The sequence below is a fragment of the Protopterus annectens genome, chromosome 10.part0 (assembly GCF_019279795.1).
Source record: "Protopterus annectens isolate FY-2018-M chromosome 10.part0, PAN1.0, whole genome shotgun sequence".
NCBI classification, from domain to species: Eukaryota; Metazoa; Chordata; order Ceratodontiformes; family Protopteridae; genus Protopterus; species Protopterus annectens.
In genome coordinates, this window is record NC_056744.1 from 27,549,886 (window position 1) to 27,574,779 (window position 24,894).

At 42.3% G+C, this 24,894-nt stretch overlaps 1 protein-coding gene across 1 annotated transcript in view; it reads right to left on the minus strand.

Moving 5' to 3' along the window:
* LOC122812918 (SAP30 binding protein) overlaps nt 1–24,894 on the minus strand; it is a 1,615,174-nt gene that overhangs the window by 356,756 nt on the left and 1,233,524 nt on the right. The window contains exon 7 of the mRNA XM_044084976.1: nt 6,524–6,615. Coding sequence (XP_043940911.1) covers nt 6,524–6,615 — 92 coding nt within the window. The remainder of the gene's footprint in view (nt 1–6,523; nt 6,616–24,894) is intronic.

Genomic DNA, 24,894 nt, shown 5'->3' on the forward strand with positions numbered 1-24,894 from the left:
TGAGAACTAAAAGTTTCGATCCTCATTGGCTGGGCTACCCCTTATCCCATAATGCACCACCGCTACTTCCCCAGATCTTGTTTGTTCGCTTTCATACATACATACAGGTACAGAACACATACCAATAACTGTAACCAACAAGAGCCCTTCCAAAGGAGAGCTCAGCAAGACCAATGTTTCCTCCAAATCCAAAAGATAGGGGGAAGGAGGGTGGGATGAATGTAGTAGATGGATCCCATACATCCAAAGTTATGTTAAGTACATAACTAAAAGATGTAATGGGATCCTATCTCGCCTACATTCATAACTGATGGGACAGCGTCCCTAGCACCTGAAAACCCAGGGTGGCTCACTGGAACACACTCCTGAGAACTGCAGAACCAAATGAAGCTCTGCCTCGGGAAGCCACATCAAGCTTGTAATGAGAAATGAAGGTGTGCGGAGAAGACCAAGTAGCAGCCGCACAAATATCATCTATTGACACTTTGGAATGAAAAGCTACAGAGGTGGCCATAGCCCTGGTAGAATGAGCTTTGATTGGGAAAGGCAACTCTCTGCCTGACTGGGAATAAATGAAAGAGATGCAATCCCTAATCCATTTGGCAATTGTGGCTTTGGCAACTGGACGACCTAACCTATTCTCCGCAAAGGGCACAAACAGTTGGTCAGATTTTCGAGTCTCAGTGGTCCTATCCAAGTAAAAACGCAGTTGTCTGTGAACATCCAACTGGTGGAAGGTATATTGTGCTCTATTAGAAAAATTTGGAAAGAACACTGGGAGCTCCAATGATTACTGAATGGATAAAGGGGATGCTACCTTAGGCAAAAAGGATGGATTCAATCTAAGGGAAACTCTGTCTTTGTAAAAGATCAAATAAGGAGGGGAAGAACAGAGAGCCTGAAGCTCTGAAACACGCTTAGCAGAAGTTATTGCCACTAGAAAAGCAGTTTTCCATGACAGGAATTTTAAATCACAAGTGGCTGCCGGCTCAAAGGGACGGGCAGTTAGGGAGGCCAGAACCAAATTTAAGTCCCAAGGGGGCACGGGATGAGCCATAGGAGGCCTGAGGAGCCAGGCTCCCTTAAGAAAGGACTTGCAAAGTCTATTAGCCATTAAAGAAGGGTTTATAGCAACATGAAAATTAGATATAGCCGCCAGTTGAACTTTAAGTGTGGAGACTGAAGAGCCAGAATGAAACAATGAAGCTAGAAATTCCAAGACCTGCGGAACTGGGGCCGTAAGAGGATCAATGCCTCGCTGCTGGGCCCAACAAAAAAAACGTTTCCATTTGCTGGAATACAGCTTAACGGTAGACGGCTTGTGGGAAGAAGACAAGATGTGCATCACTTCCGAAGAAAGAGAAAGATCTCTAACTAAGGATGGAAGTGGAGTAACCAAGCAGCCAGTCGCAGCGACATGAAGGACGGATAAGAGAGTCCCGATGGATTGGATAACAGATCCGGCACTGGGTCCAGAATCCAAGGGCCCTGTACCGTATACTTCTGAAGAAATGGGAACCAAACCTGACGGGGCCAATGTGGGGCGACCAAAATCATGTGGCACCCGACATGAAGAGCCTTCTGAATCACCCTCGGGAGAAGGGGAATCGGGGGGAAGGCATACAGCAGACCCGGGGGCCAATTGTGGGCTAGAGCGTCCCTGGAAGACTGTCCCTGAGAGGGTGTCAGAGTGAAGAACTCTGCACTTCACATTGTTGGGGCTGGCGAACAAGTCGCAACAAGGGAGGCCCCATTTGGCGAAGATCTGTGCAGCCACTCTGTTGTTGAGGGACCACTCATGGGGCAACAGGAGAGTCCTGCTGAGCGTGTCTGCAATCACATTGGCTTTTCCCGGAATGTGCGTGGCTACTAAGAAACGTCGAGAGGCTATGGCCCAGCGCCATACTTTCATGGCCTCCCTGCAAAGGGGGTAGGACCTGGTTCCGCCCTGTTTGTTTATGTGCCAAACTACCGACATGTTGTCGGATAGAATCGCAATAGTACCTTGGGGGAGAGCATGATGAAGTGCTTGTAAAACTAGAAGCACCGCTCTCATTTCCAGGATATTGATGTGAAGGTGCGCTTCGCAATCCTGCCAAGTGCCTTGGACAGACCTGTCCAGATAATGACCCCCCCCCACACCCTATCTGGGACGCATCTGTGGTCACTGTGGCAACAGGGGGCTGGAGGGCGAAAGGATGCCCCCGGTCCAGGTTGGACCGACATAGCCACCAACGGAGGTCCCGACGACAACTATCAGTAATCAGAACTAGGTGGTTCAGGGGGAGTTCTTGGTATGACCATTGAACCGATAATAGCCATTGCAGCACCTGCATGTGCAGCCTGGCTAACGGTACTAGGAGGATAGTTGCAGCCATCGAACCCAATAACTGAAGAATCTGTCTGGCAGGAACTCGAGATTTGGGTAACAAATTTAGAACCTGTGATTGTAGAATCTGAATTCTCTCTAATGGCAAAAATGCCCGCATCCTTATTGTGTCTAACTCTGCGCCTATAAAGGTGATACGCTGAGATGGCCGCAGCACAGATTTTTCCAACTGAAAGTGACTCCTAGCGAGAGACCCAAGGTTACTGTGGCCGTCAGCGCTCGAATCAGTAAATGCTTGGAGGTGGAAGTGAGGAGCCAGTCGTCGAGATAGGGAAACACTTGGAATCCGAGAATTCTCAAGTGAGCTATCACCACTGCGAGACACTTGGTAAACACCCGGGGGGCTGTGGTGAGACCAAAGGGCAGTGCACGAAACTGGAAATGACTGGTTCCTAGGTGGAAGCGTAAATAACTCCTGGACTCCTGACGTATCAATATGTGATGGTAAGCATCCTTGAGGTCTATGGAGCACATCCAGACATCCTTCTCCAATAACGGGAGAATGGACTGAAGGGTGACCATCCGGAACTTGGACTTTTTCACAAAACGATTCAAAAGGCTGAGGTCCAAAATGGGCCTTACGTCCCCCGTCTTTTTTGGCACCAAAAATAATCTTGAGTAAGTTCCTGATCCGATCTGGTCGGCGGGGATGGGCTGGATGACTCCTTTGCTTAGCAGCTTTGAAACTTCTACGGCTGCTAGATCCCGTTGACTGGGTGGCACGTCCGGGATTCTCCTTGTAGGAGGAGGGGGCTTGAAAAAGGGGATGAGGTAACCTCCGGTTACAATGCGAAGCACCCACTGATCCTTGGTTATCGATTCCCAAGCCTGTGGGTGTTTCGCAAAAAGACCCCCGACCGGCTCCGGAGAAGCACAGCCAGGCCACATGGTAGGGACGTTGAGGGTAGGAGGAACCACGAAAGGAGTCGCGGTCTCCAGAGTTACGGGGGCCTCTGCCACCTCTAGGGCGGCGTCTTCCTGAATCCCCCCCCTGCCTCTGGAGGGGGGATCACTCGGCTGAGTAGAGAAAACCTTTTGGGCTTTTTTGAACCACATTTTCCCTCCTTTCTGGCCCTTGGGATAAGGTCTAGAGGGAGCGGAAAAACGGGCCCCAACGGCAGTCAAGGTCTTTCCCTCCTGCTCGCACCGAGTAAGCGTGTCCTTCACCTTGGGTCCGAACAAGGAAGACCCATCAAAGGGGGCGTCAGCGAAGGAAGACTTAAAGGCCTCCGCGAATGGACACAAGCATAACCAGGCTTGACTCCTAAGAGCCACTCCTGTGCCCGCTGCTCTACTCACCCCCTCAGCTGCATAGGAAATGAGCCTCATGGAAGAGTTAACAATGGAAGTTAGGGTAGTCATCTGGGCGCCTACAGTCTGTGCTAACGCCTCAGGAAGGTTACCCGCAAGGGACTCTCCTAACTCCTTGAGGAGGTCCCTTTGGAGCCTTGTAAAGTGACAAAGATAGTTCAGCGACCACATGGTAAAGGTCGCTGAAGAAAGGGTACGCTTCCCATACCTATCCATGCTCCTAGAATCCTTATTAAGAGGATGAATAGATGTCGAAGCCTCTGCCACGTCCTGCTGAGTGGCAGATGCCACCACCATAGCATCAACTGCAACGCCCTTAGTAAGGAATTCCTTCTGGGGGGGAGCTGAAAGGAACTTATTGGGCCTGGCAGGCACCGGTTCCGCCGTGTCAGGATGTTCCCACACCCTCTGAGAGATCAGGTCCAATAGCTCATCGAAGTGTGGAGACACCCAGGAAGAGGAGGGCTGGGCCCCGAAGGCCTTGAGGAAAACTGACTCCTCAGCGGTAGGGGCTTTGGATTGCCAATCGCCTCTCTGTCTCAAAATCTCAAGGATATCCGAGAAAGAGACATCATCAGAGGACGATTTAGGGGACCCCTCCGCATCCTCGAGGTCACTATCTGAAGTGACGGATTCATCTTGGGAATCAACGTGCTTCCTCTTACACAGTTTCTTCCTTGGGGGTTCATCTGAAGCAGAATCAGAAGGACCCCCCGGAAGAAGGGAACCCCCTAAGGGGGTATCCTCAGGCCCTGGGGCCCCACTGTCGTGGGAAAGAAAGTCTCCAGAGGCACCAGTACCCAGAAATTGGGATGGAGAGGTAGAAACCTGCTGAACCGGCAAGGTCATGGCCATCGCACTCCTCGTGGCCTCAAAAGCAGGCCCTCCAAACTCCGCGGAGGGCACTTGCTGAGGGACCATGGAGGTACCGGGAATGCCTGCGGCAGATGCTCAGAGGGGAAGACTGGGCATCGAAGAGGCGAACTCTACAGTGTTGCCCTCGGCCCCCGCCGAGGAAGACCCGGTACCAAACCCTGACACCGAGGACAGGGTAGGAATGAAAGTCGGAGCAGAAAAACTCTGAGGGGGTCCCTGCTCCGACTGGACGATTCCGCTCCGTTCTACCTGCACCAACTCCAAAGGCCCCAAGGGGGTCGGAGGAGGAATCAAGTGTATGGGAGGTGGAGTCGGCCCGCCGGCCGGAGCCGAAATCATTTTGGTAAAGGATGGGGACTGGAACAGCCTCTGGATAACCCTATCCAAATCCAAATCAGATAACCTAGAGGATTTGGAGGAAACAGATTGGGGCCGAGAAGACTTCTGCCTCGGCTCCGATAAAGCAGGGGACCGGCTCCGAAACGGTTCCAGCACTATCGGAGCCGAGACCGGGACTGGCTGCAACAGTATCGGCGCCGAAGGAGGCTCCGGAGCCGAGGGGGAAGAGTCTGAGCTGCACACCTCCAACAGCTCCGAGATCAAGGGAGCCGAGGAAGGTGATTGGCCTCTTGATGCACTCACCTGCGGCTCCGAAACCAATGGAGCCGAGGGGAGAAGCACCGAGGCAGACCCTTCAACCATCGGCTCCGAAGTCATTGGAGCCGAGGAAGAAGACGTCGAGCCTTGTTTCTTAGTTGTCGGGTCCGACGGACTGGTCGGAGCCGAAAATCTATGCTTCTTAGGAGTCGGGCCCAACGGACTGGTCGGAGCCGACGATCTCTTCTTTTTGGAAGCTGGTGAGGAAGCTAAAGCTTCTTCAAAGGAAGGCTTAATCAGACCCCTTAGACTCAATTTGTTTTTTCTCTCCTGGAGAACCCTGGAAGAGAAAGCATGACACACACTACAGGTATCTTGTAAATGTTTGGGACCTAAACAGTACACGCAGACAGCATGGCTGTCCGTAATAGACATCTTATAATTACATTTTGCACATTTTTTGAAACCTGACTTTTGTTCCTTGGACATACTGACAAGAAAAAATACAGGTAACTGACAACAAGGCCAAAAGTAGTAACTGGAATTTGGGCTAAAGCCCTCTACCTTAAACGGGCTTAGCCCGACACAACAGGTGAAAAAAATACAGAGAGAACTACGCGGGCTACAGCCCTCTAACTTAAACGGGCTTAGCCCGAAACTAATTCAGACACACCACAACAAGAAACACAAAGTATAAGCATACAATAAGGGCAAGAGCCCTCTAACTTAAACGGGCCTTGCCCAATACACAAGTAGCGCGAACTAGACTAAAATTTAAAATTTCACGAAACTAAACACAAATATTCACAAAGCTGTTAAAACAGCTGTTTGTTGAAATAGTGACATAACCCCTAGTCAAAAACGACCCAAAGGTCAAGAAAAAATCACTTAGCTCCAGCCAAGTCGAGACCACGTCCGGCTTGAAAAGCGGCAAACGAGATCTGGGGAAGTAGCGGTGGAGCATTATGGGATAAGGGGTAGCCCAGCCAATGAGAGACTTCGTTCTAGTGTATAGTGGCAGAGTCGGAGCCGATGGATCGGCTCCAAACCCATCAGTTATGAATGTAGGCGAGATAGGATCCCATTACATCTAGTGATTTCTATCCTCAATGATTCTGCCCAAAAGCAACAAATTTTATGAGGAACAGACCAAAAAATGACACAAAAATCTGGACATTGTGCAAAAATCTGGGCGGTTGAGTGGAATAGGTTTCAAAAGAAGTGAAAGCCTATATATCCACAGTGGCCGGTGGGGTAATGCAGCGTCATCCAGCAGAAAGTCACTAATAACAAAACTGCTTGGAAATGGGAGTGCAGATGCAAAATACAAACCATGTACATTACACATACCTTGGGTTGCGAAACTCTTTCTTTCTCTGGATAATAGAGTTCATGTCTAGTCCTTCATTTATCTTCCTCTCATACAACCGGTGGATCTTTTCCTTTAAAATTTATAATAAAAATAAATTGTGGGGTGTGGCACGTGACTTTAACATTCAGAGAACAAACAACATGACAAATAACGAAGGCCTTAGAATACCAGATACATTTAGTTGTCCTTTTCTTACAGTCATAGGACAAAACAGTTATGCATGGTACCAACCTTAACAGAGGACCTCTGGCTCTGAAAGTACTACAGAAAATATAATACCAGACTAATACTGCACTGGCACTAGTTCCAGCTTTTAAATTTTCTGGCAACCTTCCTTTTGGGATCATCTTCAGTCATGTCAAGTTCTTCATGTTCTGACAAGTAAAAGGTGGTCTCTTTTCAGCCTCTAGAAAATGTCCAGCAATGCAAGTAACAGAAATTTATACTTCTCAGGTTTCCACTATAAAGCTCTTCCAGATTTCAAAGAGGAGGAAAATCACAGCTGCAACTAAACAATAGAGGGAGGGAGTACATCCACTTCTAAGACAAAATGTAACTAAGTGTTGTATCTTACTTTAAAACAGCTCTTACACAACATGCAAATCAAAAGACTGAACAGCAAGAAATACAGTAATAGCTAAAGAAGAATTTGTGTCTGCAGACAAAAGAGGAGTGCACTCACTCTGAAATCCAGCTCATCCAAAGGAGGGGCCTGCACTAGAAAGCAAGCTAAGCTTTTAACTGCTTGGTGAACATGCAATAACACCCACATGCAGTCTCACAACACTGAGTGTGTTATTATCAGATGTTTCCAATGACTGTTCTCCAGAAAAGCAGCAGATCTGGCAAAAGATTATGGAGAATAACATCTCACCTACCTTGTCATGGCTTCTTTCTTCACCTAGCATTAACAGAAGGCTGTGCACTTAAGCCATTACTTTATCAACCTTTTCCTCTTCCGCCTTTGCTATAAGCTTAAGAACATAGTGTTCTGTCTTGCTGAGTCAAAAATGCAGTTGTCTTCCAATCAGTACATTTAACAGACTTTCTATTGTTCTGTTTGTGGATGGATGATGAAGATTTATTTATATTTACTCATTTCTTAAACATGAAAACAGGAGGTCTCACTGCACCCTTTATTCAGACAACCTGACAAAGAGGCAGCAAATACGATTTTACATTCGTACATTAAGTTAATCTTTGGTCATGTTTTGGAAAAAATGCTTATAAAAAGCATGGTGTCGATATAATTAGCAGGTTGCAAGTATTACATAGTAGCCTAGGTCAATTTGCTTTTGCCCATGTAGCCTTTTTTGTGCAACTTTTTTACTTGTTTTTTCCTTATTTGGGAAATGTTATGGGTCTCGAGCTTTTTATCAGATTGTTTGCAGAGAATGACCTAATTACCCCACTTATGCTGTACTGACAAGCCCATAAAAGGGTGAAACATGTCACAGCTACAGCCAGTGGGGTTTATCTGTACTTGCCTGAATGCATAAGTAAAGATGTATACATATATAAAAAAATAAATAAATAAATAAAATAAAAAATCCACTAAAAACATGGCAAGGATTCAGAAGATCTGGAAAAACAACACCTGTATGTCTTTAAGGGGTCATCTGCTTATTTCCTACTGAACGTCTTAGGAGGCTTAAGTTACTATACAATGAGGAGACTGTCTTTAGTGGGTCTTTCTGTTGTTTTTGGCTATGTGGACTTTCTAAATGACATTTCCATTTGTTTTGCACATTCAAAAGCACAGCTGGCAATATGACCTCAATAACCATGTCAAATTCAACACTTTCCCAAAAGACTCCATCTTTTGATCAAGGAGCTCAGAGAGACTCTGAACGACCAAAAACACTGGAATTGGGATGTGTAACACAGATAAGATTTGAAGTATTCCTGACAGAAGGACTGGACATTAACTTTACCTTTTCATAGCCTTGACCTGCTGATGCCTACATGGTCTAAGCTAGGCCAAAAAATGATACAACAGTCAACCTTAGGATGTGTAAAAATCATGGCACTCTACTCAAAGAGTTTAGAGGGTTCCAGACATTTTAAGGGCAAACGAGTCAGTATCTGATTGCTTTCAAGCTTTGAAGATGTCATCCTTTACAACTGGCTCCAGGGAGAGGGAATAACTCAAGAACCCCCTCATCCTCACCCCACTTATTTGTATATGCTCATTAACAATTATCTGGGAAGGAAGAGCAGCAACCTTTCTGCAGAGGACATTGTGGGCTGAAAGATCTTCGCAGGAGATAAATCTTTCAAAAGGGTGTCCTCTATGGGGGCAGTACAGCTGTGCGAGTACACTCACCATATCAACAGAATTTTGAAAACAAAGGTCCACTGCCTCAATAGCATTCATTTCATATAAGACTTAACCACAAGCTAATATCTACCTTTCCAAAATAACTTCTGGACAAAGTCGGAGTGGGGCTATACTCTGTCCCCTGCCCTGAGCTTCTGTTTAATTAATTAAAATGAATTATCTAAATCATGTCTGCATCTAGGATGGAGGAAGGTGGTGTCTTTGAGGTCCTCAACCAAATAAACCCTACAGGAACTAGAAGATCTCACCTCCTTGACTTTGTTTAAATATAACACAAGGATCCTGACAACACCCAGATGGTGGACAAAAGGTTCAGTGGATGAAGTCTATTCTTCTACTTAATAAACAATTAGGCAGGGGAAAGTTATACATTTTTTTTTCTTTCTCAATAAAAATCTTTATCAAATTATCATGTATGACATAGGCAATCTTACATTTATAAAAATGAAAAACAAACAATGACGACACTTCAGTTGTAAACATTGTACATCACAGACACCAAAGAAACTGTAGTTACAAACATCCATCACTTATAATCTATCCAGTCATTGTCAGTGAAGCATTATATGGCTCATTCAAATCTCGCCTCTTAAACTTTGTTCCTTCTCTGCATATATTGTTACCACAATTCCCATTTTTCCTATGTAGTTTGCTCTGTTCCTTTTCTAAAGATCCCAGTTCTAGTTGTTTTATCTCTGTTACTATATTCACTACTTCAGGCAAAGTTGGTATAGACTTTGATTTCCATTTTCTACCAATTGCTTTTTTTGGCAGCCACCATAATTAGACTCAGCAAGGCTTTACTATGTCTAAGCAATTCTGATTCAAAAAAAATCAGCTCCCCAGTCAATCCAATCTGCTCACCCAACATCTCCGACAGAGCGGTCCAAAGGGAATTCCTTAAGTCCAGCAGCTCACTACACTCCCAAAAAAGATGTTCCCCATCCACCTATTTCTTGCCAGTCATACCTCCAACATTTGCTATCCCCTTGAGGAAAAATTCTTTGGAGTCTACTTGGGGTATAAAAATATCTATGCAAACACTTCCAGGCAAAGATCTTAAAATCTTCTAGACTTTTTTGCACATCTGGGAGATATACATATATATCCCCATTGTCTCTGTGAATTGCTTATCCAATCTCTCTTTCCAGTCCTTTCTAAGCTCCTCTGATTGATTCTTATAATTATCATGCAATATTTTATATCCTCTACTAATTATTCCTTTTTTTAACAGCAGCTTCTGTTCTAGAGTCTATTAAAAACTGTACCAGTGCTGGTTTTTCATTTAGGACTCCCCCTATTCCTTTCTCTTTGCATATACTCTGAAACCAATCCTTGACAAGGAAGGCTATCTGTAACCTACAGTCCAAATACATTCTTGGCCTCTTCCCATTATATTACCTTCCCCTTTCTAGTTATTTACTCCCAATAACTTGGTTCCTTTGCCAGTTTTCTCCAATACATTCCAGCCCCCCCTGCCTGTTATCTGTATCCCATGCCACAGTCATCTCTATCAGCAGAGTCTCTTTTCTATAATTCTTGTGTTAGTGTAATTCTTACAAAACGTCCTATTTTATGAATATAATACTCTGCATGATTTTTGTTGTTCTCCTTAAGAGTCTGCATCCAAAATCCCAGTCTCTTACTTTTTGAGCCCCACCCCCCCTGTATCATCATTATTCCTTTCCAGTTTGAATTACAGTTTTCTGCTTGTGCTATGTATAAGAGCCTTAAATGTGTTGCTCTAAAATACCCCCTCAAATTGAGTAATCTTAGTCCGCCTTCTTCTAATGGAAAAATCATCTTATCCCACTTGGCCCTTCCTGTCTTCCCTTCCCAGATAAAATCCCTCAACTCTTTTTTAATTGCTATCCAGAGCTTCTCCTCTGGTTAATAACAATATGCCAGACCTGTGTATAATACTAAAGGGACTAAAAACATTTTATTTCTTGTATCTTAGTATCGATATCCATATAGCAAAGCTTCAAGTTTTTCAATTTTTGTATTATCTTCTGTTTAGTCTCCTCCCACATAGCTTTAGCTGCTACAATAGAGTAATTTATAATCCATACTCCCATAAATATGGATATTGTTAGACCAATTTATGTGTGGGTACATACTTTACCGCTATTGCCTTTGTTATAGCTTCATTAATTTTGTATCCCAAGAAGATTTGAAACTTTCTTAAAATGTTCCACAACACTGTAATGTCCCTTTCTGGTTTTGTCATGTATAAAATATCATCTGCAAATAGATCCAGCTTTTCCTGACTACTATACCAATTATATCCTTGAATTTCTGAGGCCTGTATTTTCTTTGCCAGTGGTTCTAAATATAATGCAAACAACAAAGGGGAAAGCTGATAACCCTGCCTGGTTCCTCTATTCAAGCAAAAGTTATCAAGAGGATGCCACCCACTTCAATTTTCACGTCTGATCTCTCATATACACTCCCAATCAACCTTATAATTGTATCACGGGAAGCTAATGCTTCCAATGCCCTGCACATGAAGTCCCAGTCTAATCTGTCAAATGCATTTTCTGCCTCAAGACCCACCAATAACAGTGGTATTTTTCTTGCATTCTGCTTCCCTCTAGATAATCAATGTTCTGTTAATAATGGCAAATGTTTGCCTCCACTCCACAAAACCATAATGATCCATTTCTATCAATTTTGGTATCACTTTGCCATTCTTTTAGCCATTATACACAAACACTTCATAATCATGTTTTAGTATTGAAATGGGATCCGATGGATCTTTACCCTCTTTAGGAATTACCATTACCATCGCCTTTTTCAGGATGCTGATACTTGTCCTCCTCTTAAAATACTGTTAAACAAAATCTTCCAGATCTTTATCAGTTTTACCTTCCTAGCTGCCACACTTCCACAGGAATACATCCATTCCTGAGAACTTTCCGGCAGATTGGTTATACATAGCCATTTTTATCCCATCTCTTCCTAGCAATAATTGAGATTATAAACTACCTCTAACCTTGACATATTTCATTCTTCCATAAACATTTCCATTTGTACTTTTTCTAGATTTGCATATTTCTCTGCTTTATACAAATTTTCATAAAATTTTTAAAATATTTCTAATACTTCTACAGGATCTCTTACTTTCCTTGTTATACGCTCCCTAAGCTTAGTGACAGCCCTTTCCACTTTTTGTTGCCCTAGTCATTGAGCTAGAAGTTTTTGTGCTCTAGGATTATCATCAAAAAACAGTTGCTTCACACCAATCTTTCTAAACTTGTGCATGTTATCGAGGTAATCCCTTATTTCCTGTTTAGCATTCTGCAGTTGCTCCTTTTCTTGTTCTGAGAGATTCCCCCTATTTTGCAATACTTTAACATTTAAGTTCCTCTAAATAATTCTCATTACTTCTTAGCCACATTTCCCTTTCCTTTATTTCCAATCTAGTTTTAAACACCACTTTAATTTTATCCCATTCCTCAATTCCCCAATACTGTGTATTTTCAGAAGAATTTTCTATATTCTCTAGAGCTCTTGAATTAATTGAAAAACCCATTCCTTAAATTCATCTGTTTTCAGCCAATAGGTGGGAAAGCGCCAGTGTCTCATTTTTATTTCATTACCTTGCGTTATTTTAGTTATTATTGGCACATGATCTGAAATAGTTATTGGGTGCGTTTCAAGACCTTCAATTAAATGCACATATTCCTGTGAGAGAGAAATTCCATCTAACCTAGCCCAGTTTTGGTATCTTGGAGAATAACATATAGATTAACTCTGAACTCCTAGTACTGAATTCACATCTTCCATGCCAAACATTTTCATACATTTCTTCAAAAATCTACCCATCTATGTTATATTTTCCCTTATAGGCCTCTTAGACACATCTTCACTATTGCAAAACAAATTCCAGTCTCCAGCAACATTCCTTGCTGAAAGCTGACTAATTCTCCCAGAATTTTCTTAAGACCTATTGTAGCAGTTTTAGGTGGAATGTAAATGCATGCCAGTGAAACCTTCCTCCCTTGCCAGTAGCCCCTTAGTACTATACATCTTCCATTATCATCTTTTTTTTCCCTCTTCTATCACTATTGGAGCTCCTCTTGCAATAAATATATTACTTCTCTGTTCCTTTGCCCCAGATATTCCACTGAATAACCATCCTGCAAACCTTTATCAAGTTCACATGTTCAGTTCTTTCTAGGCTCGTCTCCTGTAGCATAGCTCTCTGCACTCTACATTTTAAATATAGTTCACTAATCTGTAACACCATTCATACTGAAAGACATTACAGAAATCATCATTGTCTTGTATAGTTATTATTACCACTGTTTATGTATAACTGCTTTTTTGTTAAATGCCCAGTTCCAACTTTTATGTTACATGCATATATTGTTCGGCAGGTTGGTCTTGTATGCACTTGTTTCTTGTCATATCCATTTGAGCCTATGCCACATCTTACACAACATTTTGTTTTTTGAAAGCCGTCAAACAGAACAAACTCCCCCCCCCCCAAACCTATTAAGTTAATAACACACAAAACTATGTACATCTTCAAATAGTGAAGTTTTCGATTACTAATAAGAACAAAAGTTTCAAGTTGATAGCTACACAGACAGGCTAGATTTAACCCAATAGAAAGGTTAGTTATGCTAAGATGCATGGCACAGCCTATGCTATTAGTAAGATTTTGTCTACTTTTATAGCTCTCCCAGTTGAGAAAACACTTGAATACTTTCAGTAAACACTTTCTCCAAGTGATTTCTCTATCAAACTGTCTTCTAGTGACATTCAAAACAGACAAAACTGCTAAGGGTACCTTGTTTACCATAAAAAAAGCCTTACAATATTCAGTATTCTTTTTCATTTACATGTTTTGTAATAAACGTGTTACTGGATAATGTCTAGGGTCTTAACCCAGTCATTTCCCGATGCAAGAACGGGATAAAGCACACCGAATTTTCTTTTGTCATGGTCTCTTAACCAGACCTTCCTCACTTCTCCTCTTTCCATTTTCTTACATTGCAGTGCCTACATTTCTTAAAACTGAACAAAGAAAAAAAGAGAAGGGAGAAGAAAAAACAAAAGCACCTGATTATATTAGTATCCCCACTGCATTTAAAACACAGAAAACTTTACTTCAAGTCTAACTGGTTTTGTCTGATCTTTAAAGCCCTCTGATGTGGGAAAACCCCCGATTGCTTTCAGTGAACATTATGTTTTAGCCAATTGCTCTCTCCTTTTTTCTTTTCCCTCAGCCAATCCCCTTCTACCAGACTTTCTCAAAACTGTCCAAGAAGAAAAAGAAGTGGGGAGAAAATAGCAGCAGCAGCACCTGTTTATAATCCCCATTACATTTAAAAATAGGGTGTGAAGAAACCCATACACCACAAATACAGTACTATTAAGAAAAGAAAATGTTATCTTTACTTACAGTTAGCTTGCTTCCCTCCCACTCAAAGCATTTTTCCATACATTACTGACATGAAGAAGGGCATATACTTTGGCCCCCCACAAATCGAAGAAATTTTGAAAAAGTCCAATATACCAGATCTTCTTGTTCTGTCATATTTCACAAACATAATTACTTTATTTTAATCCAATACCGAGTCACTGGTTTTATTACTGTTCTCAATCGCCCAAATCCTGCCTCTGCTTCATTTCTAATATACTCTGGAGTCTTCTAGTCAACTCTCATGCTCCTTTCCTTCTCTCCCAACATTTTCCATTAATATACTGGAAAAGGTTTCACAGGTAAAGTCTCTCTGTGATCCTCCCTACCAGAACAAGATGCAGAATCTCCCCCCGTCTCACAGCTCACCTTTTCCTGGAAAAAAACTTTTGTATTTCCTCCTTAGCATGCACTTCATCAAAAAATGATTTTGTCCCTTCAGGGAAGACAGTTGGATACAGCAGTTTGAATCTCACACCTGTGTCTCGACATTCCCTGAATAGTGGAATGAAGTTACTCCTCTTCTGCCTGGTGTACAATGAGCAATTCTCCACAAACTCTTGGCTGTCTCCCACTTTTAATATTTTGTCCTTTTGCCACAGTTTTGTCAGAATCAACTCCTTCTGCTGGAAGGACTACATCTTTACTATTACAGGTCTAGGTTGCTTTCTTACAGCTAGGTGTAGACATGATGTGCCCTTTCAACCAACAATTCCTGCTGTGGAATACCAGTCCAGTTGCTTATTTGTGCTTTCATAAAATTGATGCAGTCTGTTTCTTCCAGCTTCTCTGGTATTGCTGAAATTCTCAGGTTTTCCCTATGTGCACTGTCCTCTAATTCTATTATTTTTTTGAAACATCTCTTCCTGAGCAGTCTCATATTCAGTCACCCTATTCTTCATTTCAACCTCTGATTTTTGCAGCTTTATCATCTCATCCGAATATCTGTTTAAAGATTCTTCCATTTTTTTCCAGCTTTTTGTTGTTTGCATTGATATTCTCCATCAGTGTTTTGTTTAGTTTAACCAGGTCTGTATGCAGTTGTCTTATATCTTCCTGAAGGTTATTGGAAGTCATGTCTGAAGGCTACATTGCTTTTTGCTGAACAGCTGCAGAACTTCCCACAGTCAGTGCTTCTTCCTCACTTTTTGTAGCTGATTTTTTCCAGGTCTTCTGCATTTCTCTATTCTTGGCATCGAAGCAGTGCACTTACTAGCATTTACTGAAATTCACCCGTAAACACAAGTCTACTAGCCTTCTCTGCCAAGTTTCTGTTTTCACACTGGGAGAGCTAGAAACAAGCTGTTACTCAGTGTGCAGCTATCTTGGAAGCCCAAAAAGTTATACATTTGTTAACTAGGTAAGTGCTCTTATCAGGCATGACCTGGGCCACTAAGCTAAAGAAAAAAAAAAGTACAGAGAAAATAATTACAGGGTAAATTATATCAGAAAGCTGGATGCATGTGGTAATAAAGACTTAGGCACAACCCAAACCAAAAGTCATAATAAAACAAAATGCAGTACAGTGAAAAGTTGTACAGTAAATCCAAAGAATAAAGGAGATACAGAGACAGCTTGCTCAGCAGTATGGTTTCATGCCAGGAAAGAGCACTACAGATGCTATGTTTACTCTGAGAGTGTTAATGGACAAGTATAGAGAAGGTCAGAAGGAGTTGCATTGTCTCTCTGTGGACTTAGAGAAAGCCTATGACAGGGTGCTTAGAGAGGAGTTGTGGTATTGTATAAGGAAGTCGGGAGTGGCAGAGAAGTGTGTAAGAGTGGTACAGGATATGTACAAGGGTAGTGTGACAGCGGTAAGATCTGCAGTGGGAGTGACAGATGCATTTAAGGTGAAGGTGGGATTACATCAAGGATCTGCTCTGAGCCCTTTCTTATTTGCACTGGTGATGGACAGGTTGACAAACGAGATCAGACAGGAGTCCCCGTGGACTATAATGTTTGCAGATAACATTGTGATATGTAGTGAGAGTAGGGAACAGGTTGATGAGACCCTGGAGAGGTGAAGATATGCTCTAGAGAGGAATGAAGGTCAGCCGGACTAAGAAGGAATATATGTGTGTGAATGAAAGGGAGGATAGAGGAATGGTAAGGATGCAGGGAGTAGAGTTGGCAAAGGTGGATGAGTTTAAATGCTTGGCAGCAACAGTTCAGGGTAATGGCAAGTGTGGAAGAGAGGTGAAGAAGAGAGTACAGGCAGGGTGGAGAAGAGTGTCAGGAGTGATTTATGACACACGAGTACCAGTAAGAGTGAAAGGGAAGGTCTACAAAAGGATAGTGACACCAGCTATGTTATATGGGCTGGAGACAGTGGCACTGACAAAAAGGCAGGAGTCAGAGCTGAATGTGGCAGAGTTAAAGATGTTAAGATTTGCACTGGATGTGATGAGGGTAGACAGGATTAGGAATAAGTATATTACAGAGTCAGCCCAGGTTGAACAGTTTGGAAACAAAGCCAGAGAGGCGAGATTGCGTTGGTTTAGACATGTGCTGAAGAGGGATGCTGGGTGTATTGGGAAAAGGATGCTAAGGATGAAGCTGCCAGGTAAGAGGAAAAGAGGAAGGCCTAAGATAAGGTTTATGGATGTGGTTAGAGAGAACATGCAGGTGGTTGGTGTGACAGAGCAAGATGCAGAGGACAGAAAGAAATGGAAACAGGTGATCCGCTGTGGCGACTCCTAACCGGAAAAAGCCAAAAGAAGAAGAAGGCGATGACGAGACAGCTTGCTACAGCTGGAAAATAAACCTTTGCAGATGGATAGGACAAACTCAGGATGGTGCAATTCTGGAAAATACCACAAGACATTCGGCTCTGCAGCTTCATTGGGTGGAATACCCCTAGATAAGCACTAAATCAAGAACATTTTCTTTGCTCAGGTAGGATCATCTGGTGCTTGGCTTCCAGACTGTGCACAATGCACAGCACTTCTGCAGAGAAGTGGTCCATGAAAGGTGCTCGGCTAAGAAACATCATGCTGAGACCCCAAGGTTCCTTAGATTTGGGTGCATTAGTGACTCATTTTGCTGTGTAAGGGGGTGAAAAAATCTGGCAGCAATAGTGGTCCTTCCTCTGTCATACATGGCCATAAAGAAGTAATTAAAATGAGAGGAGTCCTGAGAAGACTGGAGCTATCCCAAATGATGGCCTGGCAGAGGAGGAGAAGCCAATGAAGGCCCCCTTGACTGTGTAGCACTGTCAGATGATGCCTATTAGTAGGCTAAGGGGGTAGGGAAGTGCGAAAGAAGACTGCAAGAATGAACACACATAAACATCTACATTTAGAGTAAGTGTACACAAAACTGCACCATGTTCTTCATGTTTCACTGTTGCAGTCCTGACTAGTGGGAAGATTCCCAAAGCAGAGGAGAGGGTGGAAGGATGCTAGGGTGAAGATAGGATGCCCTGCAGGATAGCAATAGCAAACTCTGCTCTAGACTTGGAGAGGGATGATAAAAGGTAGTGTCTGGTGATGGTATGCACCAAGACCAGGTGGCTGCCTCTAAAATGTCTTTGGTAGGAACCCCCTTAATGAAGGCAGCAGAGGTAGCAGTAGCCCTGGTTGAGTGAGATTTAATCCCAACTGGGGGGAATTTGCCATGAAAGCTATAGCAAAAGGAGATGCATTGGGTGATCCATATGGAAATAGTTTGCTCGGACGTTTGTTTGCTTTCTGCACCAGGAGCAAAGGAAATGAAAAGCTGCTCAGTTTTTTCTCCAAGCTTTTGTCCTATCCAGGTAAAAACACAGCTGCCTGTGAACATCCAAGAAATGCAGAATTCTCTCCCCATTATTTTGAGGGTTGGGGAAGAAAGTTAGTAGAAGGATGGCTTGATTCAAGGCACTGTCAGAGATCACCCTGCACATGAAAGATAGGGTTTCTGTTAAAAACACCCTATCCTTGAGAAAAATAAGAAAGGGTTCAACAACCATGAGAGCCTGCAGTTCAGACACCCTCCTAGCTGAGCTGATAGCTAGAAGTATAGCTGTTTTCCAAGTCAGAAACTTGAGGTCAGCAGATGCCGCTGGTTCAAATGGAGGCAACGTTAATTTTTCTGAAACAAAGTTTAGGTCCCATGGAGGCAGATGCTTCCTTCTGGGAGGCCTAATGTGTATGACCCCCCCCCCCCCCAAGAAATTGTCATAAGAGTGGATGGGAAAAAATAGGACTGTGAGAAGGCACACAACCAGAAATGGCAAAAGCATGGATTTTAATGGAAGAGTAGAAAAGGCCCCGATTTAGCAGAGAAGTCAGGTAAGTTAAGGATGTTGATAATTTGAACTGACTGTGGTTCTAATGTGATGGTTTGTGCACCAAATAAGAGAACATTTTCCATTTGGCTTTGTAAGATTTCTTAATGCTAGGTCTTCTGGACTAAGGATGTCTAGCATCTCCTTACGTAGGCCTCCGTGTGTAGGTCATTGTGGGATCATTCATACTGCCAACCTGAGGGTCAATGAGTCAGGGTGAACAACCCTAGCCTCATTTTGAGTGAGTAGGTCCCATCCTCTAACAAATAATCCATTGTGCCTGGTTGGAGAGCTGGAGGAGGAGAGGGTACCAATACTGTATGGGCCAATCTGGAGCTGTCAGTATTGCTCTTGGGCCCTCCACCTTTATCTTTTACAGGACATGAGGAATTAGGGGTATGGGGGGAATGCATAAATGAAAACTTGGGTTCACGGAAGGAGACAGCATCTGTTTTCCAGGCAGAATCTTGTTTGAACCTGTGCAGAATTTTTGCAACTGGATGTTCTGCTTGGAGGACATTCACTTGAGGAACCCTCCCAAGACTGTCTTATGGTCTGGAACCTCTCTGGGTGCAGGTGCCACTCATGAGGATCCATAAGATTCATGCTGTGGCAGTCTGCTAGAACATTCTGAACTCCTGGTAGGTATTGTGCCATGAGATGCAGTCCCATAGAGTATGCTGCTTCCCATACTTGCATTGCCAGAAGGCACAGAGGGTAGGAATGTGTCCCTCCTGTCTGCTGCTGTACCACACAACTGTGGTGTTGTACATCTTTACTAGCAGGACACCTAGAGTCAAGTTTTTCTTTGAAGGCTATTAGGCTTTTTTGTACAGCCATGAGTTCCTTCCAATTGATGGCCTGTTTCTGAAGTTGATTTCCCACTTCCCCTGTGTTTGTAGGTTGTGGAACTGAGCCTCACAGGCCATCTCTGAGACATTGGTTGTAAGGGTCTGTCCCTGAGGACTGAATATGAATGGGAGGCCTGGGTTGCAAGTGCAAGCGCACTGCCACCATGCAACCTCCAGTCTGAGGCAAAGAACGAGGGGTATCTCTGTCTCTAGTGGCTGGGAGTTCTGGCACTATCTCTCATTACATCTGAGTGACACCTCTAGGTGCACCTGCAGTTAACTTCTACTGATAAATCCAAAAAACTGAACCACTGCAAATAAACTAATAAAAACCAAGAACAAGCAGCCACACCAGTCCGGTGTTTGATGTGTTGTCAAATATTATATATAATAAACACATTAAATTCTACAAGCGTTTTGTGGATGATGTGTTTTTGACATGGAGAGGTACAGAAACAGAGCTGAATGACTTTACTGAATATGTCAATGGAACGACAGATATTTTGAGGTTTGAACAGACACAATCTTATGAAAAGATGGAATTCTTGGATGTTCAGGTGATAAAGATAAATGGTGATGAGATATATAGGAAGCCATGTTGGAAAAATAATATGTCACATAGATGCAGCATGCATCCTCAACATATATATCATAACATAGTGAAAGGTCAAACACTAAGGATGTCGCGTCTCACTACAAGTGATGAGAGTTGTAATAAAAAAACAAGAGATGTTAGTGAGTAATTTAATGTCAAGAGGATATAGTAAACAAGAAGCTGAGGCTGTGTATAAAATGAACAATTTAGTAAGGAAAGGAAAAGGGAGACCATATTCATATAATAGTGGTGGGAGCATTAATAATAACAAAAAATCAATGTAATAATGAAAATAGAGTGATAATTCCTTATATGAATGTGAATAAAGGAATTAGAGGAATAATAGAAAAAAAATGGGGAATATTGACTACTGATGAGAAGATAGTTGAAATAGTAGGTCAAAAACCTTGTTTTTCATATAGGAATATGAAATCACTTAAGAGGTTGTTAAGCTGTGAGGATAGGAATAATAAAAATACATTCATGAAATCAAGTAGACAGGGTACACTATCTTGTAGAAGTTGTAATCATTGCTCATATATGTCTGGAAATGATTATTTTGTACATCCAGACACAAATCATAACTATAAATTTAATTTCTATGCTGATTGTAAGTAAAGGAATTTGATATACTTAGCTGTTTGTCAGACATGCTCATGTTTTTATGTAGGCAAGACGAACAGGAGTCTTGGGGAATGGGTTTGTGAACATGTCTATGCAATAAATAAAGAAGATGAAAATAATGCTCTAGCCCGATATGTCCTAGAGAAAGGTATGACACAGTTTCAAATGTAGTGTTTTAGAATTAATTAAGGTAACGAATAGGTTGGGTGATATAAAGAATAATACTGAAGAACGTGAAAATAGATGGATAATAAGATTGCAAAGTTGCAGGGGACATGGGCTGAATGAAAGAGTAACTTTGAAACCGTTTTTAGCAGCACGTCCCTATGTCCACTAGCATTAATATATTAATATATATATTTTTTATATATATTTTCTTATATATGTGTTTAGGATTTTGATATATATATATATATATATATATATATATACTTTTTTAGATGTTTTTATATATGCATATTTTAATATATGATAATATTTATGTTTTTGATTCAAGTTTTTATATGGATGCATATGTCTTTGATGTTGTGAACATGTGACTGCCGCTTTTAGAATGTAAGTGATTTCCTCATGATGTGATAGATTAATTGAGTACAAGGTGTATAATTTAAATGTGGTTAGAAACAGTAGTAGTTGTAAAAGTCTGATGAAGCGTTGCAAAACGTGAAAGAGCTTACTTTTGTTACTGCAGGTAATAAATTCTTCTTTGTGGATTTTGTGCTGTGGCGAGCCTCATTCTGTTTTGTTTTTGGAGTTGCTATTTTGAATCTGAAGAGGCTCATTACCCTGAAGCTGTTTTGTTTTGGACTTTGCTCCGAAGAGGTGACAGCAACCGACGCAGGACCCAAGACTTTGGAATTCAGGCCGAATGAGGGCAACCTGCCAGCAGGATGACCCCAAATGTAATGAATGCAACAGTGAAACACGAAGAACATCTGTGTTTGGCTGTGGACTGGTTCCTTGAAGTTTGCTCCTTGGTTTATTGTTCCCGGTTTGGTGCTGGTATGGTTTGTGTGGAGTATACTTCAATAAAGGTGTTTGAAAAAAGTGTCTATCTGAAAGGTGCAACAACACGCAAAGGCACTGAAGGAGCAGACGACTTAAGATGGAGATGGCTGCCAACCTAAGCAATGGGGGGTAGTTACTTGGCTTGTATTGGGACAGTTTCCTTTACTGAAATGTGCCTGATGTAGACCCTACTCAGCTACAAAAATTTTAATGAGAAAACTGATCTTTCTTAAATGAATTTTGCAATTAGGCTAATAATAAAAACATATTGCCTCTTCAAGAAGAGAGAGAGTGAACACATCCAACATCAACTCTCCCTTACTCTGCTGGATTGAAAACAATTAAGGGAGATATCCATTCCTCCAAATGACATACAGGTTAATCTGAGGGGTACCCCACTCTGGCCCGACAGGACTCCTGTATTCTTAGCTCTAGTAGAGGACATCGGAAGTGATGAGAGGAGTATGCCAGCACTAACACTACCCATCCCTACTTCAAAATGGCTGTGGAGGTGTATTGCCCGTTGTCCGACCTGCATCTATCATCTTAAAAAAAAGGGGGGGGGTATAAGCACATGTAATGCTGCCTTTCTTGTTTACATAGCACATGACTGACTGGATCAAACTGGGGCATCCTATCTCAGCTCATCATCCCAACACCTTAGGGCTAGAAGCATATTCCATAACTTCAGCTGGTTTATGTGAATTCCTATCACTCTCCCAAGGAATTCACCCTCTCTAAACCACATAAGATAGCTGAAGTGTGCTTCCCTACCATGTTAATGAGCATTCAATGTCATGATCTACAACAGGTTTGGATGCAAGAAGGGAACATGACTGCAGTCACTGGTGTCTAAATGTCCAGTACAATGCCTGGATCCTAGGCATGCAAAGGGCACCACAAAAACTGTAGCCTTCAAACCTCAAAAGGTGTAGAAGTTTCCTGGACTAGACTCTGTCCTGCTGTCTCAATGATGCCACCAAATGCATGACCTCCTGGGCTCTCTCCTTTGTGGCAGGAATGACTGGATGACTGGTCGTGAAGTGTATTCCAACTGTGCCCTGATGGAAGCAATCCTTTGAGAGGAGTTATCACAGTCTATGGAGAATCCAAAGACAACATCAAAGATTTCCTAAACAGGGCCATCATGGTCCAAGAATATAGAAAAGGGAATACATGGAGGTCTTTCTGCAAGGCCTCCACCATATCAGCAAATACAAAGGTAAACTCGGAGAGCAAAGGAGGTACTAAATTGCACCACATATTATTAAAAGTGGTGCCAATCCATGGAAAACAGAAGAAACTTCCTGGGTTGGCCCCGAGGAATAACACATTACAAGGCATCCATTATGTCCAGTGACACCACTCATTACACCAGTAGAAGCAAAAACATGGACCCCTGGAAAGTCACCACCAAAATCACACACTTGATGCTCTTCTAGAAGCTTCCAAGGTCTGTATTACATGTACCTCAACCTCCCTCCTTAGCACTATGAAGAGAGGACAGAAAGCCAACCAGTCTTGTACAAAAATAAGCAAACAGCCTCTATGGACCATATGAGAAGGAAAGTCTGAGCCCATCCTTGCTCACAAAGCTTTGTAGATACAATTTGGTCTCTAAGTGAAGATTTTTCAGGGGAAGAGCCTACATCTTAAAGAAAGGATCACATGAGAGGATGTCAAAAACCCACTGGTCATCTTGTGATGATGCTCCAAGCTGGGCTGAACATGAATCTGGCTGGCACAAAAGGTGTAAACATGGCCAGATGCTTAGGGACCCACCTCAGCCTGTGAAACATCATCTTCTTCCCGATGGGGCTGATTTGATATGGATGACAGAGGAGAAAGAATGGATCACAGCGGCCCTATACAGTGGTAAGGGCCCATCTCCTTCTTTGGAAACTCAACCAAATTTTGGAAGGCCTAACAAAAGGAGACCTCCATACTTCTTCTCTCACAGGGTCAGCTGACAAGGGGGCGGGATGGACTCTCAAAATACATTCTTAAAGGATGATGCACTCATGCCTTTCGAAGCAAAAACCAATGCCTGCTGCAAAAAAGTTTTGTTTTGTTTTTTAACCTAAAGTCAGAATGGGTCTGAACGTTTTTTTCAATTGCTGTTCTGCTAGGGATAGTATAACAAAGTAATGGTCCATGTGCCTCAAAGCTGGCCTGTTCGTGTCCACAAAAGTATGCAGCCTCTGCAATACTGAAACTGTAAGAAAAGGCTTACAAAACAGTCTGGTACCCTGTATCTATAACGTGGACGTTTCTGTTGAAAAAGAAGAGACTTGTTATGGCTCAGTCTATTCTCCCTATAAAAGTGTAACAGTGGATCAAAGAACAAGTAATACACAAATCTTGTAAACGATGAATCTAGGATAAAATCCAGGAAGTGAAGATTCATTAATTACTGATTATTAATCATTTGTTAATTATCGACAGGAATTTATCAAGTAATAATCAAAAATCCTCTGCTCATATTGTATTACAAATTGCATGGAATTGTCTTATACTATATGCATTCACTTGTTACTTACTTTTTTGTGTAGTTCTGCACCTGAGTTGAGCTGAAAATACTCCATGTGGATCAGTGTACTACCCTGGTTAAACAATATATAAATAAATAACTATGAACTAAGCTATACTAAGCTATATAGCTGTTCCCAAAATATTCTTAAAAGATCTCAACAGTCATGCTACTTCATGATGACTTTGTAACAGATATGTCTGCAAATCTGTGAGCTATTCATCCTGCTGAATCTTTCTAGCCCTCCAATTTTTTTTTTTTTACTTACATGATTACGGAAAGTCTTAACCAGTCGATGCAGTACCCCTCCAGTGTGAGCCTCAGGCTGCTGCTACTACTACTTCTGCTGCTGCTACTACTACTACTACTGCTGCTGCAATACTGCAGATGTGTACTTCCTGATAAACTAAATGTAATGAATTGCAATGATTTGGCTTTGCTACTTTCTGGCCCACTAACATGACAGAAAAGGACTGGAATTTAGAAAAGTGAGATGGGAGAGGGATCCCTAGCCTGAAAACAGCAGGGAAAGAAAAAAAAAACTCTTACCTACACTGTCCGAAGTGTTAAGACTTCATTAGGTGATAAAATTGTAAGTTATGTATGTACCATAACTTGATATCTGTGATGTATTCTTTCATTCTTCCTCACAGTTGGGTAATGGATCCGACACTCAGATCAGACTTGGCTGCATTTTTGCAG